Source organism: Chiloscyllium plagiosum, chromosome 26 (genome assembly GCF_004010195.1).
Source record: "Chiloscyllium plagiosum isolate BGI_BamShark_2017 chromosome 26, ASM401019v2, whole genome shotgun sequence".
NCBI classification, from domain to species: Eukaryota; Metazoa; Chordata; class Chondrichthyes; order Orectolobiformes; family Hemiscylliidae; genus Chiloscyllium; species Chiloscyllium plagiosum.
Genome location: NC_057735.1, coordinates 32,339,453 through 32,357,878, shown reverse-complemented (window position 1 = coordinate 32,357,878; position 18,426 = coordinate 32,339,453). Strand labels below are relative to the sequence as shown.

General features: G+C 38.9%; 1 protein-coding gene across 1 annotated transcript in view; it reads left to right on the top strand.

The window, feature by feature from the left end:
• The window catches only part of LOC122562942 (troponin T, cardiac muscle-like), a 35,115-nt gene that overhangs the window by 11,300 nt on the left and 5,389 nt on the right, over window positions 1–18,426 (top strand). Inside the window, exons 5-10 of the mRNA XM_043716244.1 lie at window positions 2,799–2,819; window positions 4,753–4,768; window positions 5,504–5,564; window positions 6,755–6,871; window positions 15,621–15,698; window positions 15,787–15,900. Coding sequence (XP_043572179.1) covers window positions 2,799–2,819; window positions 4,753–4,768; window positions 5,504–5,564; window positions 6,755–6,871; window positions 15,621–15,698; window positions 15,787–15,900 — 407 coding nt within the window. The remainder of the gene's footprint in view (window positions 1–2,798; window positions 2,820–4,752; window positions 4,769–5,503; window positions 5,565–6,754; window positions 6,872–15,620; window positions 15,699–15,786; window positions 15,901–18,426) is intronic.

Genomic DNA, 18,426 nt, shown 5'->3' with positions numbered 1-18,426 from the left:
TGTTTGAATGTAATGCAAAGAAAAGTACAGTAGCAAAGTTTAATCTTGTTTACTGTCGACACAGGTGATTGAAAATATCAATTCAGCTTTGCTTTCACATCTCTAATGTATGTCTTATGCACTGGCACCTGCTATTGAAACCACAAACATTTATTAATGTAAATTTTATTCTAACTTTATGTCTTCAGAATTATGATACATTGGAATATTTAATGATCTTGGTATTTGTCTGAATGGTATATTTTTATTCATTCATGGGATATTGGCATCATTGGCACTTATTGTCCATCCCTAATTTTTTTTCAGAAGTGTTGGTGCACTGTTTTCTTGGCTGCTCCAGTCCATGTGACATTTTTACTGAAACAGTTCAAACCTTTATTAGCTCAATGACCTTCAGCTGATGCTGCATAGTGGCACTTTTCTCCTATGTGTGGCATTTCATCTGTGTGCTAACTTATCTAATACAAATGTCTTTAAACTACAGAAAATGCTTTTATGGAATATACACTCTACACTTGATATAAATTTCTGCTTTGTGACATTTGAAATTGCTCTCCGGCACTTCCATGATTACATTACAAAAGTGTAGCTCCACTCATTTTCTTAATGTAGCCATTTCACAGCAATCAACATTCTCCTGTTCTCTCCACAGAGCCCTGGAAGTTTATTTTACCCAAGGTTGATCCAATTTCCTTCTAAAATTGTTAAACATCTCAATTTCTACCACACTTACAGGCTGTAGGTCATTGCCAGTTACTGCATAAAATGTTGTTACTCACATTCTCCTTGCATTCTCTTCCCCAAAACCACATATCCATGTCCTGTAGTCCTTGAACCTTCAGATAACAGGAATGAAATTTTAATGTAAAACTTAGAAATTTATACAATTATATTTTATGACTCCCCTTTAATTTCTTTCACTCCAAGGAGAATAATCCCAGTTTCTTCAAACTAACCTTACTATTAAAACTCCCCATCCCTGAAATTTAAAAGAAAACTTCTTCAAACCCTCAAGCATTCTCACATCCTTTCTAAGGTCTGAGTACTTGGATTAGAAGCAATGCTGTGGCTAACTAGAATGATATACTGGCTCAGTATTCCCTGCTTTTGAATTCAATATCTCCAATTATGAAGTCCAATATCCCAAATGTTTGTCTAACAGCTGTCTGTATAACCTGCCAGATTCAAAATCTACAAACATTGATATTAAGGTCTCTTAGCCCTTTTGCACTTTTTAGTCTACATTGTATCTCCCTATTCCTTCTGCAAAGGTACATAATCTTACATTTTTCTGCATTAAATTTTGTCTGCGCATTCTACTAGCTATCTTTGTCATCCTGTAATTGATTGATATTATCCTTACCAGATCAAGCTGGTGTCAGAGTAGAATGCTTGACACGGAGCTCATCCACTCTGTCAGTTTCTTTCTCTTTCTTTTCCTTTTTTACTCTTTCGCTCTTGGAGATTTTTTATCCCTTCCCACTCTCTGTGTGGACCCGGTGAGGCGGCCTTGGTAGTGCCTCGTCTATCTTGGTGGCTCATGGCGGGTCGCGACATGTGAATGAGTCCTGCTTGGGCATGTTCCAGAGGCATCAGGAGGAGATCGGGGAGGCACCAGCTTAAGCAACGATGGCACCGTGGTCCAGTGTGAGAGGAGCGAGCAGAGAGGGAGGTCATCAGGTATCTGTGGAGGTGTTGCTAAGAACAAGCAGCTGACATCTCCTGGAGAGCGAGCTAAACAGAGGGTTCATCAAATATGGCTGAACTTTTAACTTAATTCCGTTATTATTCTGGTTTAAATATAAGATGGATTTTAACATTAACTATTACTTTCTTTCTTTATTTTTCTCCTTATTCTATGAAGATAATGCTTAACTTTTTAACTCAGTTTCTCTTACTACTTTGTGCCTAAGTTTTTTGCACCGAGGTATCTTTGAACCTAAGATGGCTGTGTGTGTGTTGACTTATACATTTTTTACTGTACTCTTATACTTCTCTATTTGAGGACACATGACAACAGAATCTAAGTGTAAAATCACCATCAGTCATACTTACACGTAATCATCAGCATTTGAAATTGTACTTTGCATCCAATTTCATTTATATGTAAAAAAAATCAATAATCCTGACAATAGCGAGATAATCTAAATAATGCCACAATTTTACAGTCAGAGAACCAAAGACTACTCTTTTCTGTCCTTAAGTCAATCTCTTTTCTTAGCTAATACTGGCCCCCACCAGTACAAAACATGTAAAGCATTCGATATAACAAATCACCTCAATAATTCTGAAGTAGAAATGAACACAAGTGTTAATACATTTGAAATAAATGGACTGAGGACTGTGATATGATTGCATTAGGTATGGTATTTTCTATTACTCACAACGATAAATATTACCATTATGTATGGACACAGTGGGAGAAAAAAGAAAAACAAATGGAACATTTCATACTACACCCCAGTGTGTACAACTTAATTCATTTTCTTCCTGAAGAAATTACCATTTGCTTAAAATTGTCATTGGCTCTTTAGATTTAATAATATATTATTGTCTCAACAAATGTCTAGCTCTGTTATAAGTCAATTCTAAAATTGAGTGAATTCTGTTAATAAGATAAGGAGGTTTTCTGCGCTATTTTTGCAGTCTGTCCAGACTACTAGCTTACAAATAAAATAAAAGAATCATATTTGAAAGAATGATGGTTGAAGCTAATAGTTCTGTAATTGTCACAAGGAGGGTGTGATGGTCTTTTTAAAAAAGTATTTTAATAATATCTTACCTACCTTTTTTTACAGAAATAGATACAAGAGATGGAGGTACAATCTTTTTTTTCACCTTCTTAAAGAACATTGAGATTGTTTGTTCAAAATCCTATCATTAATAGAAGTCACTTGGCCTTTGGTTCATTTTTTGTTTTATTATAGCCTGCAAAGTGCTTCAGGAAATTTTAGTTGATTAATGGTGCTATATAAATAAACATTGTGATTTCTTGCAAAAGTACCAGTTGGCTTAATTATAATCTCTTATTCAGACAACTTACATGGTGGAATTAATAACTGATGTCACAATTTTATAATTTATTATCTCTGATACAACTAATGGATTTATACACAGGAAACTGTTAAGTCAATAATTATTTTGCTAAGAAAGCTTATACATTTAATTGTTTTATTCTTTCATCCATTCTGTTTTTGCCAAGTTCAGCCAGAAACTAGCAATGGAATGAAAATTATTCCAATTAATGTTATGGGTATCTGTTACTTTCATACACTTCATCACAATAAACACTTTACAATGCATCAGAATAAATATTTTTTAAAAATTAGAGATATATAAACCGATATAAAATTTATCCCTGACAAGCTGGAAAAATATCAGTCCATTCAGCATCACAATAACTTCCATGTTCAGCAAGGAAAAATATCTCCTCCCTTGATATAACATTTGTGGTATTTGTAAAGAAAGATATGATCACAGATTGTAGCCAAAGAATTAGCACTCCAATATGCACAATGAATAATCATCATAAAGCTTGACAATTAACATCTGTTGAGCTTGTTTTCACATTAACATAGCTTGTCACATTATTTGTTAAAGCATTTGAAACCCTCCAGCTGATGAGATTTGGGGAGGTGAGAGGATAAGGAAACAGAATAGGAGTGTGAGTGAGGTGTTGAAAGAGAGAAGTGTGGGGTGGATATAGGAGGGATAAAACATCAGGGGATAGGAGACTGGTTTCTCTAGACCTCCTGTTGTTTTTATTTCAGATCTGCGGTACCTTGCTTTATTTAAATTTTTTGTAACCCATTTATATATTTTCTTCACTTAATAGATAGCTATGACTGGAAACAGTTGCAAATAGAAATGTATATGTATAGAATCAGGGTGTGGCTCAGGTGTCAGTTTATCTTCCATGCAGGCTCACCTTAGTCCTCACATTGCCAACTTCCCAAACATTTTTCTAACTGCTCTTTTAAATACCTTCTGTGATCTAGCCTTCACAACTCTCTGGGGTAGAAAATTCAAAATGTTCATTAGTTTCTGAGAGAAGAATTTCCTTTGCATTTCAGTCATAAATGAATGTTGCCCCTATTCTGTAAGCATGTCTGTGAGTTCAAGATTTCCCCATTAGTGGAGACAACTCAACATCTACCCTGTCAAAAAAAAGTCAAAGGACTGCGGATGCTGGAAATCAGAAGCAAAAACAAAAATTGCTGGAAAAATTCAGCAGATCTGGCAGCATCTGTAGAGAAAAAGCAGAGTTAATGTTTTTCGTCCATGATGTTTCTTCAGGATGGAAAAAGGAAAGGTCTGAAGAAGGGTCGCTGGACCCAAAATATTAACAATTGTTTCTTTTTATCAGATGTTGATTTTAAATAGACTTACCCTTAACATATTTGGAAGTATCAAGTGGAGACAATCATAAATAAATTCGCTACATAACATTGAGCAACCTAATCTAAGTTGAACAACACTTTTTGGTTTGATCTTCAGGCAATGTTCTGACTGACTAATTCAATAGACATTTTATATAACTGGTTGTTTTTTTTCTCAATGCTAAGTTTGAACATTATTCACCATTTATAAGTATTTAATACATCACTTTCCAATACAAATTCTTCATATTGCAAACATTGGCAAAGATTATCATCCAACAAAAGTAATTCAGGCCTGGTTAATGTTTTCATTCTGACTTTAATAAAATTTGACTAATTGATGTCTCATTTTCTCCCACTGTTCCATGTGAAGGAAGACCCAGGCCAAAGTAAGTGCAGCTAATTTCATCAGTCATTTTTGAAGCTAATTGCTATTGTATCATGACTATCTGCTGACATTTTGATACTTGTGAGGTTGCCTGTGGTACAGTATTTTCTCTCTCTCTCACACACACGCACTTCCACAGACACACATAGACACAGAGGCAAGTCCCATTCCAGAAATTTGACTGAACTTTCAGTGCGGTATTTGATGGTGTGCTGCATTTTATGTTAGACTCTGTGTGCACTCTCAAATGGGCATAAATAGCAGAGTCATTCCCTTGATTACATGGCCAATATGAAAATCATCTTGTCACAATCTCATTGCAGTTTATGGTTCCTTGATGTCCTCAGTTGGCTGCTGCCTTTCCCTATGTTGCTACCGCAATTAATCTGTTTTATAATGGAGTAAGGATGTCTGAAAAAGTTAATGATGAAGTGTGTCGCATTGATTTTGGTGGGGGTAGGAACAATTTAGGATTTCAAAGGAGTGTGACCTACCATCTGAGTCTTCCTCATGGTCTCTCTAACAATGTTAATTGCATAGAAACATTCAGAACAGAGGAAACCCTTTGGTCAATACAGTCTTCACTGACAAAAACAATCCTAAATCTACACGAATCCCACCTTCCAGTTCTTGGCCCATAACTATCAGTGTAATTGCATCAAAGTTTCCTGGTTGAGCTCAGTAAACATGTGAACAGCGAATATAATCTAATGCATTCTTTGTTTTATCTTCATAGACTCTTTATGACCAACCTTGTACCACCTAAAATTCCAGATGGAGACAGAGTTGACTTTGATGTAAGTACCTAAACTGTCAATTTCTTTGTTTGAAACTATTTTCCTGAGCTAAATACTTACTTGATTTTTAAAGATTTCTTTCTTGTCCCTTGTATCACGTTCTGTCTTGAACCTATCTTCCTGTGTATCCTTTGCTCTCTTGCATGATGTTGATCAGTCGTTATTTAGGTTAACAAAGGAAAGGGTGTAGGTAGGTCATTCCTTCAAGCAAGTTCTGAGATTCAAACAGATCATTGCTGATCTGTAGCTCAACTTCAATTAGTCCCTTGCCCTAAACCTCCTGATCTTCTTGTTTTTCTCTTTTCCCTCACCTAATTTTTGGAGATCTTGACAAGTGCATACCAATTCCATCAGGATCTGAAAGGGAATTTTAATATGGAATTTCTGCTTCAGAGTTAGGTACACTGTCACTGCACCATAAATCCATTTTCTGGATACCCTATATCTCTCAAAATCAATTATTTTCAGTTTTGATGGTAACAGTTGAGCAACATCCTTTGGAAAAGTGTTTTTATGATTTTACACTGTATTTTATGTGAAACAATCTTTCCTGATTTCACCCCTTAATATCCTAGGTCTATTTTTCAGAATGTCAGTCTTATTCAGGATTCTTGTCCCAGAAGATATAATTTGTCCTTCTTACTCTCAGGACTGTTTTTGTGTGGTTTCCTGTTATTTAACTGTTTGGACCATAACATCCAAGCTCAATATTTTTCCTTCCCAGCATACAGACATGGAAGCCCTCTTAACTAACCTAATATCCTAAGGTCAGTTATGACATCTGTAATTTAACCTTGTATATGACTAGCTAATTTAAAACTGTGTAATAAATTAACCCAAACTTTCCTTTATCACTCAACTTGCCATGCAGATAGCTAAGTTCTGCTGCATTCCTATGGTAGCACCCTGACTAATTGGAATCTACCTGTCCAATCTGAGAACTAAGATTGACAGAAAACTGTTTCTCCACGACAACAATAACCCAACCACTCTACTCCCCTCTTTCAAACAATATAAATTGGTGTCCCTTTCCTCAAGCCTCTTTTTTGCATTAGTCCTGATGGATGTAAGACAAAAAAGCTTCAATTTGTATTTTCTTTTAGCAATGCTGATCTGTCTGTCAAATCATGAAAAATTTGGGAGATTTTCAAATGTCCTGATGTTCGCTTTTATGACCATCAATTTTTTAGGACATCCACCGGAAACGGATGGAGAAGGATCTTCTGGAATTACAGACCTTAATTGAGGTGCATTTTGAGAACAGAAAGAAAGAAGAGGAGGAAATCATTGCTTTGAAAGAAAGAATTGTGAGTTGTTTCTTTTTAGGGATATATTCTGTAAGTTGTGAAATGTGAGTCTGGAACTTTTATTACTGATTCTGCTGCATTTTCAGGATTTGAGTGTTTCCATTGTTTGTACACCACCATAGATAGATAGATAACAACTTAGGGTGCCTGGGGAAAATTAGGCAGCTATACAAGCAGAAAGCTAAGTTAGAAGAGATCCTTTTAAATAAAACACCAGTGCCTCTCATTCACCTTTGCAAAGATGATTACTAGAAAACATTCAACTATATGCCTCTAAACTACAGGCCCTGAGATTAGTCTGGACTACTTTGGACTCCAATATCATTATTCAACAATCTTGAATTCATATGAAAAATTAACCAGCAGTGCACAAATCAACCAAAGGATGATGATGTCTACACTTGCTAAAGAGGGACCCCTCTCTTGATTGTTGTTCTTCTCTCAATTGTTGTGTGAGCTTAATGGAGTAAAGCCTGAAATATCATCTTCGGTCTTTGCAAGAAGAATCCAAAAGAAATCTCATTGTCCAAACTTCTTCAAATTTGCCACCAAACCACATTTTTTTCCTGGTAACTAAATATTTCAAATGATTATTGGAAATTATAGTTTTTGTTGTTATAGAATTTCTAGTTGATTTTTGGAGCTTGGATGACATCTGGTATTACTACAATGCATCGGCAAGGTTGAGAATTTTGTTTACAGCACATTTTATTGATGTGCTCACCCTACAGCTTAAGAGTTTGTAGGAAGAGAGGGAATGAATGAATACCAGGCGATCATTGAGAAATGAGCAGGTAGTGTAGGAGCCTTCCACTTGCACCTCATTTTCTGAACAGTATTCAATTTTGAATACCTATGAAAGTAATGGCTCATCTGATATGTTGCATTAGGTAGTAGTTCTAAAAGAATTAATGTTAGAGACAGCGTGTAGTGATTGGTAAAAGGGTCAGGTGGATCTCATTGACTGAGATCCCTGATTGTGGTTGTTGATCGCTGATCTGATATATACAGGAGGTTCAGAAGGTCTCTTCAGTCTAAGGACTGGCTTTGAACTGGCTGGTGAGAGCCCACATATTGCACAGATTTAAATAGAGGGTGACTTGATGACTGGCTACCAGTCTCTGTGCAGTTATTTCACAGCACTAAGATCTACCTGATCTATTGATGCCATACAGTATTAGGCAGGGAAAAATCTACTTCTTGATCCCAGTTGAGCCAGATGTGTCATTGTTGTATGGCTAGACATCATAAGCAAGACTGAATAACATCTTTTGCCTCATGAAGATCCATTATTGATTTATCCTCTACCACTGTAAGTCAAATAAGCCCTTGGGTCTAGTATTGAAAGGAGGGTGGCATACAGCATGCTATCCCAATCATTAGCTGTTAGAGGTAAGCACATGTGAGTTCATCCTGAGCTAAGTCCTTAGTGCCATGGTTGGTTCAGCTTTATAGAGTACTGTGAAGAGGACTAAAAGACCAAGCATTATAGGTGACTCCATAGTTCGGGGAATGAAGAGGTGTTTAGCAGCTGTAGATGTGAATCTAGAATGATACATTGACCCCCCAGTTGCCAGATTCAAGAATGTCAATGAATGGCTGCAGAGCATGACAGGAAAAGGTCAACTTCCAGTGGCCATCATCCACATCAATACAAATGACATAGCTGGAAAGAGGGATGTGGTACTGCAGTTGGAATTCAGGGAGCTAAGAAGTGAATTAGCAAGTAGAACCTCAAAAGTTGTAATCTGCAGATTACACTCAGTGCCACATGCAAGTGAATGTGGCAAAAGAAAGATATAGCAGATGAATGTCTGGCTGGATGGGTGAACAAGACTCAGGGATTTAAATCCTTGGGACGTTGAGGTCAGTTCAGTTCTGGGGATACAGCACATGACAGATGGGTCACACCTTACAGAGCAGGAGCCAATTTAAAAAAAAAATAGAATATAGTGTGGAAATAATAAATCCACACCGATCCTCCAAAGGGTAACCCACCCAATTATCCTATATTTACCCCTGACTGATGCACCTAACCTACATATAGCTAAATATTATGGGCAATTTAGTATGGCCAATTCACCTAAGCTGCACATTTTTGTGGGAGGAAACTGAAGCAAACCCACACAGACAGGGGGAGAATGTGCAACCTCCACACAGATAGTTGCCCGAGGCTGGAGTAGAACTCGGGTCCCTGACGCTGTGAGACAGCAGTGCTAACCACTGAGCCACCATGTTGCCCATTTTCTTGCAGGGATGACCTGCTTGTGCTTTTTGGAAGTTTTAAACTAACTGGAAAACTGTGCAGGGATCAGGAGGTAGTGTTAGAGAGATATAAAAATGTGGAGAAAGTGAGGACTGCAGTTGCTGGAGAGATCGAGAGTGTGTTGCTGGAAAAGCACAGCAAGTCAGACAGCATCCGAGGAGCAGGAGAGTCGACGTTTCGGGCATAAGCCCTTCATCAGGAAATAAAAATGTGCAAAGGATATCAGGTGATACAGATAGTGCTGCAGTAGGAAATAGTACAGTATTAGGTGGATTCAGTTTAAATAAAAATGTTCAAAAATATATAAGTTATAAAGCCCTAATATGCTATTCTGTGGAACATGTAAATAAGACTGGCAAATTTCAGACAGCTATTTGGAAATATGTTTTGGGAATAACAAAGACCTGAGTCAAAGAAAGTCAGGACTGGTATTCAGGTAAGGCGAAGGGATGGCAGTCATGCTTAAAGAGAAGATCGCAGTGCTGCAAAGAGAGGATATTCCAGATTGTTAAGGACAAATCTGTTTGACCAGACCTGAGGAATGCAAAAAGTCAATTACATTTCTCAGTATATTCAAGTGGGAATGATGAGGAGGAACAAATTTACAAGAAACTTGCATGGAAGTGCAAAAATTATAGTGTAGTCATCATGGAGAATGTATTATCCTGATATAGACTAGGCTAAGAGGAGTGTTAAGGACAAAAAGTATAAGAAGAGGCTAATGCTAACATATAAGGTAATAAAAAGGTGGCAAAAGGTGGAATGGGGTGATTAGGGACAGAAAATAAGATTTGCACATAAAAATGAGTAAGTGAATATTCGGCATCCGCCTTCCTTAAGAACAGAGAGCATAGAACATTTCAGCGCAGTACAGGCTCTTTGGCCCTCGATGTTGCGCCAACCTGTGAAACCAATCTGATTCCCATCTATCCTACATTATTCCGTTATCATCCATATGCCTATCCAATGACCATTTAAATGCCCTTAACGTTGGTGAGTCTACTACTGTTGCAGGCAGTGCATTCCACATAGCTACTACTCTCTGAGTAAAGAAACTATCTCTAACATCTGTCCTACATCTATCACCCCTCAATTTAAAACTATGACCCCCTTGTGTAAGTCATCACCATCTGAGGAAAAAGGCTCTCACTGTCCACCCTATTAATCATCTGATCATCTTAGTTGTTTCAACTAAGTCACTTCTCAACCTTCTCTCCAATGAAAACAGCCTCAAGTCCCTCAGCCTTTCCACATAAGACCTTCCCTCCATCCCAGTAAATGACCTTCCCAGTAAATCTCCTCTGCACCCTTTCCAATGCTTCTACATCCTTCCTCTCATGCAGTGATCAGAACAGTACATAATACTCCAAGTGCGGCCGCACTAGAGTTTTGTACAGCTGCAGCATGATCTCATGGTTCCGAAACTCAATCCCTCTACTAATAAAAGCTAACACACTGTATGCCTTCTAAATAACCCTATCAATCTGGGTGGCAACTTTCAGGGATCTATGCACATGGACACCAAGATCTCTCTGCTCATCACACTACCAAGAATCTTACCATTAGCCCAGTACTTTGTATTCCTGTTACTCCTTCCAAAGGGAATCACCTCACATTTTTCTGCATTAAACTCCATTTGCCACTTCTCAGCCCAGCTCTGCAGCTTATCTATGACCCTATGTAACCTGAAACATCTTTCCGCACTGTCCACAACTCCACCAACCTTAGTGTCATCTGCAAATTTACTAATCCATCTTTCTATGCTCTCATCCAGGTCATTTATAAAAATGACAAACAGCAGTGGCCCCAAAAAAGATCCTTGCAGTACACCCCTAGTAACTGAACTCCTGGATGAACATTTCCCATCAACCACCACTCTGTCTTCTTTCAGCTAGCCAATTTCTGATCCAAACTGCTAAATCACCCTCAATTCAATGCCTCTGTATTTTCTGCAACAGCCTACTGTGGGGAAGCTGATCAAATGCTTTACTGAAATCCATATACCCCACATTAACCAATTTGCCCTCATCCACCTGTTTGGTCACCTTCTCAAAGAACTCAATAAGGTTTGTGAGGCATGACTTACATTTCACAAAAATGATTAGCCCTAATCAAATTATTCCTTTCTAGATGATTATAAATCCTACTCCTTATAATCTTTTCCAACACTTTTCCCACAACCAAAGTAAGGCTCACTGGTCTATAATTGTCAACATTGTCTATAATTGTCAACATTGTCTCTACTCCCCTTCTTGAACAAGGGGACATTTGCTATCCTCCAGTCTTCTGGCACTGTTCCTGTAGACAATAATGACATAAAGATCAAACCCAAAGGCTCTGCAATCTCCTCCCTAGCTTCCCATAGAATCCTAGGAAAAATCTCATCCGACCCAGGGGACTTACACTTTCACACTTTCCTGAATTACTAATACCTCCTTATGAATCTCAATCCCGTCCAATCTAGTAGCCTGTATTTCAGTATTCTCCTAAACAACATTGCCTTTTTCCTGTGTGAATACTGACAAAAAATATTAATTTAGTGCCTCTCCTATCTCCTTGGACTTCACGCACAACTTTCCACTACTATCCTTGATTGACCCTAACCTTACTTTAGTCTCTCTTTTATTCCTGACATACCTATGGAAAGCTTTTGGGTTTTCCTTGATCCTACCTGCCAAAGATTCCTCATGTCTCCTCCTGGCTCTTCTTAGCTCTCTCTTTAGTCCCTTCCTGGCTAATTTGTAACTCTCAAGCACCTGAACTGAGCCTTTACATAAGCCTCCTTCTTCCTCTTGACAAGTTATTCAACTTCTTTAGTAAACCATGGCTCCCTTGCTCGACTACTTCTTCCCTGCCTGACAGATACATACTTACCAAGGACAAGCAGTAGCTGTTCCTTGAACACGCTCCATATTTCAATTGCGCCCATCCCCTGCAGTGTCCTTCCCCCATCCTATACATCCTAAATCTTGCCTAATTGCATCATAATTGCCTTTCCCTCAGCTATAACTCTTCCCCTGTGGTATATACCTATCCCTTTCCATCGCTAATGTAGACATAACCGAATTGTGGTCACTATCACCAAAGTGCTCACCTACCTCCATTTCTAACACCTGGCCAGGTTCATTACCCAGTACCAAATCGAAAGTGGCCTCGCCACTTGTTGGCCTATCTACATACTGTGCCAGGAAACCCTCCTGCACACATTGGACAAAAACTGATCCATTCTAAAGTACTCAAACTATAGCATTTCCAATCAATTCAAAGTTTGTGCAAAGATTTGTAGCTCGGGTGCTCATTGTTGTGGTCCTGTTCGCCGAGCTGGAAGTTTTTGTTGCAAATGTTTTTACATCATCAGTGCTTGGGAGCCTCCTGCGAAGTGCTTCTTTGATGTTTCCTCCGGTGTATCAGTGCTTGGGCCACGAAACGACACGACCAGCTATCCTTAGTAGCCACACACGCAGACAACAAGCAACATGAATTCGACTGGGACAACACTACTATCATAGGGCAAGCCAGACAGAGAACAGCCAGGGAATTCCTAGTGGCATGGCATTCATCCACAAACTCCATCAACAAACACATCGACCTGGACCCAATATACCAACCACTACAGCGGACAGCTGAAACTGACAACCGGAAGCGGCAGGGACAGACCACTATAAACACCGGAGGAAACATCAAAGAAGCGCTTCGCAGGAGGCTCCCAAGCACTGATGATGTCACCTAGCCAGGGGACGAAACGTTTGCAACAAAAACTTCCAGCTCGGCGAACAGAACCACAACATTTCCAATCAATATTTGGAAAGTTAAAGACCCCCATAATAACTACCCTGTTACTTTTGCTCCTATGCAGAATCATCTTTTCAGTCCTTTCCTCTGCATCTCTGGAACTATTTCAAGGCCTATAGAAAATTCCCAACATGGTGACCTCTCCTTTCCTGTTTCTAACCTCAGCCCATACTAACTCAGTAGACAAAGTCCTCATCAAACGTCCTTTCTGCCACCATAATACCGTCCTTGACTAACAATGACACCCCTTTCCCTTTTTACCACCTTCCCTGTGGAGCGATTGCTTGTCCTTGGTAAGTATGTACCTGTCAGGCAGGGAGAAAGTGGTCGAGCGAGGGAGCCATGGTTTACTAAAGAAGTTGAATCACTTGTCAAGAGGAATAAGGAGGCTTATGTAAAGATGAAACATCTAAACTCTGGAACCTCAACAACTATTCCTGTCCCTGGTTTATCCATGTCTCCGAAATGACCACAACATTGAAGTCCCAGGCACCAACCCATGCAGCAAGTTCACCTTCCTTAATCCGAATGCTCCTGGCATTGAGGTAGACACATTACAAACCACCTTCCTGCTTGCCGGTACACTCCTGCGACCTTGAAACACCTGTGAAGACACTAGCCAAGTCATGGTGAAAGAGAAAGTAGTTCAGACACTTAAAGGATTTTTTTGTTGCAAACGTTTCGTCCCCTGTCTAGGTGACATCCTCAGTGCTTGGGAGCCTCCTGTGAAGCGCTTCTGTGGTGTTTCCTCCGGCATTTATAGTGACCTGTCCCTGCCGCTTCCAGTTGTCAGTTTCAGCTGTCCGCTGTCGTGGCCGGTATATTGGGTCCAGGTCGATGTGTTTGTTGATGGAGTTTGTGGATGAGTGCCATGCTTCTAGGAATTCCCTGGCTGTTCTTTGTTTGGCTTGCCCTATAATGGTAGTGTTGTCCCAGTCGAATTCATGTTGCTTGTCGTCTGCGTGTGTGGCTACTAAAGAAAGCTGGTTTTGGCGTTTCGTGGCTAGTTGACAAGCAACATGAATTCGACTGGGACAATACTACCATTATAGGGCAAGCCAAACAAAGAACAGCCAGGGAATTCCTAGAAGCATGGCACTCATCCACAAACTCCATCAACAAACACATCGACCTGGACCCAATATACCGGCCACTACAGCGGACAGCTGAAACTGACAACCGGAAGCGGCAGGGACAGACCACTATAAACACCGGAGGAAACATCAAAGAAGCGCTTCACAGGAGGCTCCCAAGCACTGAGGATGTCACCTAGACAGGGGACGAAACATTTGCAACAAAAATTTCCAGCTCGGCAAACAGAACCACAACAACGAGCACCCGAGCTACAAATCTTCACCCAAACTTTGAACTTTAAGGATTTTAAATTGATAAAGGGAATGCTTTGGATAGGCTGTCCATATTAAGTTGACAAAAATGAGGACTGCAGATGTTGAAGATTAGAGTCGAGAGTGTGGTGCTGGAAAAGCACAGCAGGTCAGGCAGCATCTGAGATGCAGGAGAATCGACGTTTCGGGGAAAAGCCCTTCAGACTCTTGTCTGTATAAAGTTGCCAAGACACCAGGACTGAATGTGATTCATGCAAGGATACTGAGAAAGTGAGAGTGGAAATTGTGGAGACACTGGCCATTGTTTTTCAAACTTCCTTCAACTAGTGTGGCATCAGTGGACTAAAGATTTGCAAATGTTACACCAATCTTTAAAAACAGGGGAAAGATAAGACCAGCAGGATAGGCCAGTCAGTTTAACTTCAATAGTGGGGAAGCTTTGGAAACAATAAATCAGGACAGTTAATAGTAACTGGGTTTAATACTGGTTGATTAAGAATAGCCAGCTTGGATTAATGCCTAACTTGTTGGAGTAACTTTTTTTGTGGTAATAGAGAGGGTTGTTGAGGATAATATGGTTTGTGTTTGGACACAGATTTATGCTACTTAATAAAGTGCACACACTGCTAAGCAAAGTTAGAGTTAATTCAACAAAAGTGATAACAACAGAGATATTAAACTATCTGAGTGACAGGAAACTGAGAGCAGTGGTGAACAGTCATTTTTTTTTGGACGGGAGAAATATTTTGTAACATTTGGAATCTTGCTATTGTGATTTATATTAATGACCTAGGCTTTAGTGTTCAGGGATGCAAAAGTATTGGAGAGATTGTAGAACAGGTTCATAAGAATTGTTACAAGGATGAGAAATATAATTAGATAAAGAAAAATAGAGAATTGGTTGTATTTCCTTAGTGAGGTAGAGAGGAAATTTGATCGAGATATTCAAAATCATGAGGTGTCTGGACAGAATAGATAATTAGAAACTGTTCCTATTTGTGGAAGGAATTAAAACCAAAAGGAAAGCTTTATACAAATAAATAAATAAGGTGTGAAAAATGTTTTTTCACACAATGTCTGATTGGGAGTGATAAACAAAGCACTGCCTGAGACTATGCTGTAAGCATAGCCATCAGAGGATTTCAAACGGATGTTGGATCATTATCTAAAGAGGGAAGATATCATGGGTATTGGAAAAGGCAGGAAAGAGGCACTAGGTATGTTGTTTCAGAGGTCTAGCACAGACACAATGGGCCATATGCCTCCTTCTATGCCATAATCATTCCATGTTTCTATTACTTCACATGCCAAAATTTTCTGATTAAATTAATTTCTATCTCTACAGGAGAACCGCCGAGCAGAAAGAGCAGAACAGCATAGGATTCAGGCTGAGAAAGAGAAAGAGCGACAATCCAGGATTGCAGTAAGCAATGATCTTTATTGAAATATCTTCAGGATATATATTAAGAGCTGCAGAAGGAATTGATATTTGTGTACTTATATTACGATAGGAGGAAAGAGCCAGGAAAGAAGAGGAAGAATCAAGAAAGAGAGCAGAAGAAGATGCAAAAAAGAAAAAGACTATGTCAAATATGTCCATGCACTTTGGAGGTTACATGCAAAAGGTAACTGTTACGTCTACACTATTACTTAAACTGCTAATTCAAGATGTCTTAGTTAGTCTGAACAAGCATTGTTGTTCTTATTATTGTCTATAAATAAATTGTATTGAAAACATTTGCCTTTATGAGATCGTCTACACATACCGTTGCATAATTTAAGCTATCTTTGGTTAAGTCTTCCATTTCAGCATTAACATAGATGATTTGTTCAGTAATTAAAATTCAACACTCTAATTCCAATGGAATTTGGCAAATTGAAAGTAAGTTTGTACTACACAGCTGGATCAATTTAAGCTGATCCAGAATAATCGGTGTCTGTTTAAGCACCTGAGGGCTAAATTAAAAGTAATCTTTGGATTATTATCTAAATCACAAGCAATTTGATGCAGGATAAATAACATTAGAGAGTTGAATGTGTGGCTCGAGTATTGGTGTGGCAGAATTGGGTGTTGATTTATGGGGTTGTGGCGCCAGTACTGGGGAAAAAGGGAGCTGTATCATTGGAATGACCTTCACAAGAATCAATACACTGGCAAGACAATGAGGAGGGTTAGAGAGAGGAGGCAAGGGTGTTAGCCTAAGCGGTGGGGCAGAAGTCTTGTGAGGAGAGATTTGGAAACTTGAAGAGAAATGAAAAAGCAATGATGCAAGTTAACAAAATAAAAAGGGAAAGTTCTGGAGAAACTGAATTGATCTGGTAACATCTGCAAAAAGAGAAACAAAGTTAATATTTTAAGTCCAACATGATTCCTTTTTTTTAATTTCAGGACTTTGCTTTTATTTTAGTGCAGAGTATTGATACAAGTAGATAATAACCAGAGTGTACCAAGAAGGCATAGTGTACAAGGATGAGTGCACCAGTAAATAAGGTCAGATTTGATAAACAAAACAGATTAAAGGCTCTTTATCTGAATGCACGTGGCATTCGTAATAAGATGGATAAACTGATAGCACAAATAGAAATCAAAGTATGATATATAATATTTCTTACTAAGACATGGTGTCTAAAGAGTGAATATTCAATTCCCAGTTTCAGTCACCTCTTTTAATTAACTTTTGAAGCTGATACCTCAAATCTTCAAAACCCAAAGGCACAAGCGATAGATTGTATTTCTGCTTCATTTCCAAGGTCTAGTTGGTCCATAAATTGGACCTCTGACACAGTAAGAAATTTTTCAAATGACCTGAACTTTGAATAGATATTAGCAGAGCAAGGTATACTAATTCCCACTCAGCAGAATGCCACTCTGCACTTGATAGCCAGCAAAAGGCCCAAACCATTCTCATTTGGGACTTAAGTCAGATGCCAACATTCAATGAACACTGAAGATAACATCAGAGGTATGAGAGGGAAAGGGGTTGGAATTGAATCCAGCTGATCCTTCATGGACCAGTGACAGATGTAAACAGTTAAAAGTGTAGAATCTTTTTTTTAGCTCAAGTGTGGTGTCAGGCCTGTGTGGGGTTCAGTGGTGAATCAGTTTAATAATTAGCCAGGAATTTGAGTAGAATTTTTTAATTCTCTAAATTTTCATGAGTAACTGTTAAGCTTTGTCAAGATAGAACCTTCTTAAGTTTCCAATTTTCCAGGCAGTTCCAAAGGAGTCTGCTGAATCACGCATTTTGTCAGGTCCTGATATGCAACTCCAGACTTTGCTGATCCAATGACCCTTTGGCCATGAGAAAGCCCGAGCCTTTTTATTTAAAGTTAACAATGATTATTTCCAACAAAGTTTATTGAAATTTTTTGTGTAGAACTACTAATTTTGAAGTACTAGAAGTTGGGCAATATCTCAAACTAGAATGAAGGATAAAACACTTTTATTCCAGACAATAAGATGTAGGCCATTCAGTCCATTAAGTTTGTTGCACCATTAAGTTGAGTTGGATCATGGCTGATCTGACTAAGCTCAACTCCACTTTGCTGCTTTTTCTCCATAACCCTTGGTTCCCTTTGCTCATGAAAAATCTATCTTTCTCAGAGTTGAACATACTTGCGAATTGACCCAGCCTCTATAGTTCTCAGAAGTCAAAAATTCCATAGGCTTACTACCATTTGAGAGAAGAAATTCCTCCTCATCTCTGCCTTAAATGGGTGAGCCCCTGCTCTGAAATTATGCCCTCTGGTCTTAGACTCTCCAACAACTTCTCAGCATCTACCCTGTCAAACTCCCTAACAATTTTTTTCCCAAGGTTGCTTCTCATTCTTCGAAATTCCAGAGAATACAACCTCAACCTACTTAACATTTCCATATAAAGAAAACCACACATGTCCAGATCAACTTAGTGAATCTTCCCCAGAACGCCTCCAAGGCTGGTCTCACTTTCCTTAGATACAGGCCCACAACTGTTCACAGTATTCCAGCTGTGGTCTGACTAGCATCTTATATATTCTGGATTAGTGGTGCTGGAAGAGCACAGCAGTTCAGGCAGCATCCAAGGAGCTTCGAAATCGACGTTTCGGGCAAAAGCCCTTCATCAGGAATAAAGGCAGTGAGCCTGAAGCTTGGAGAGATAAGCTAGAGGAGG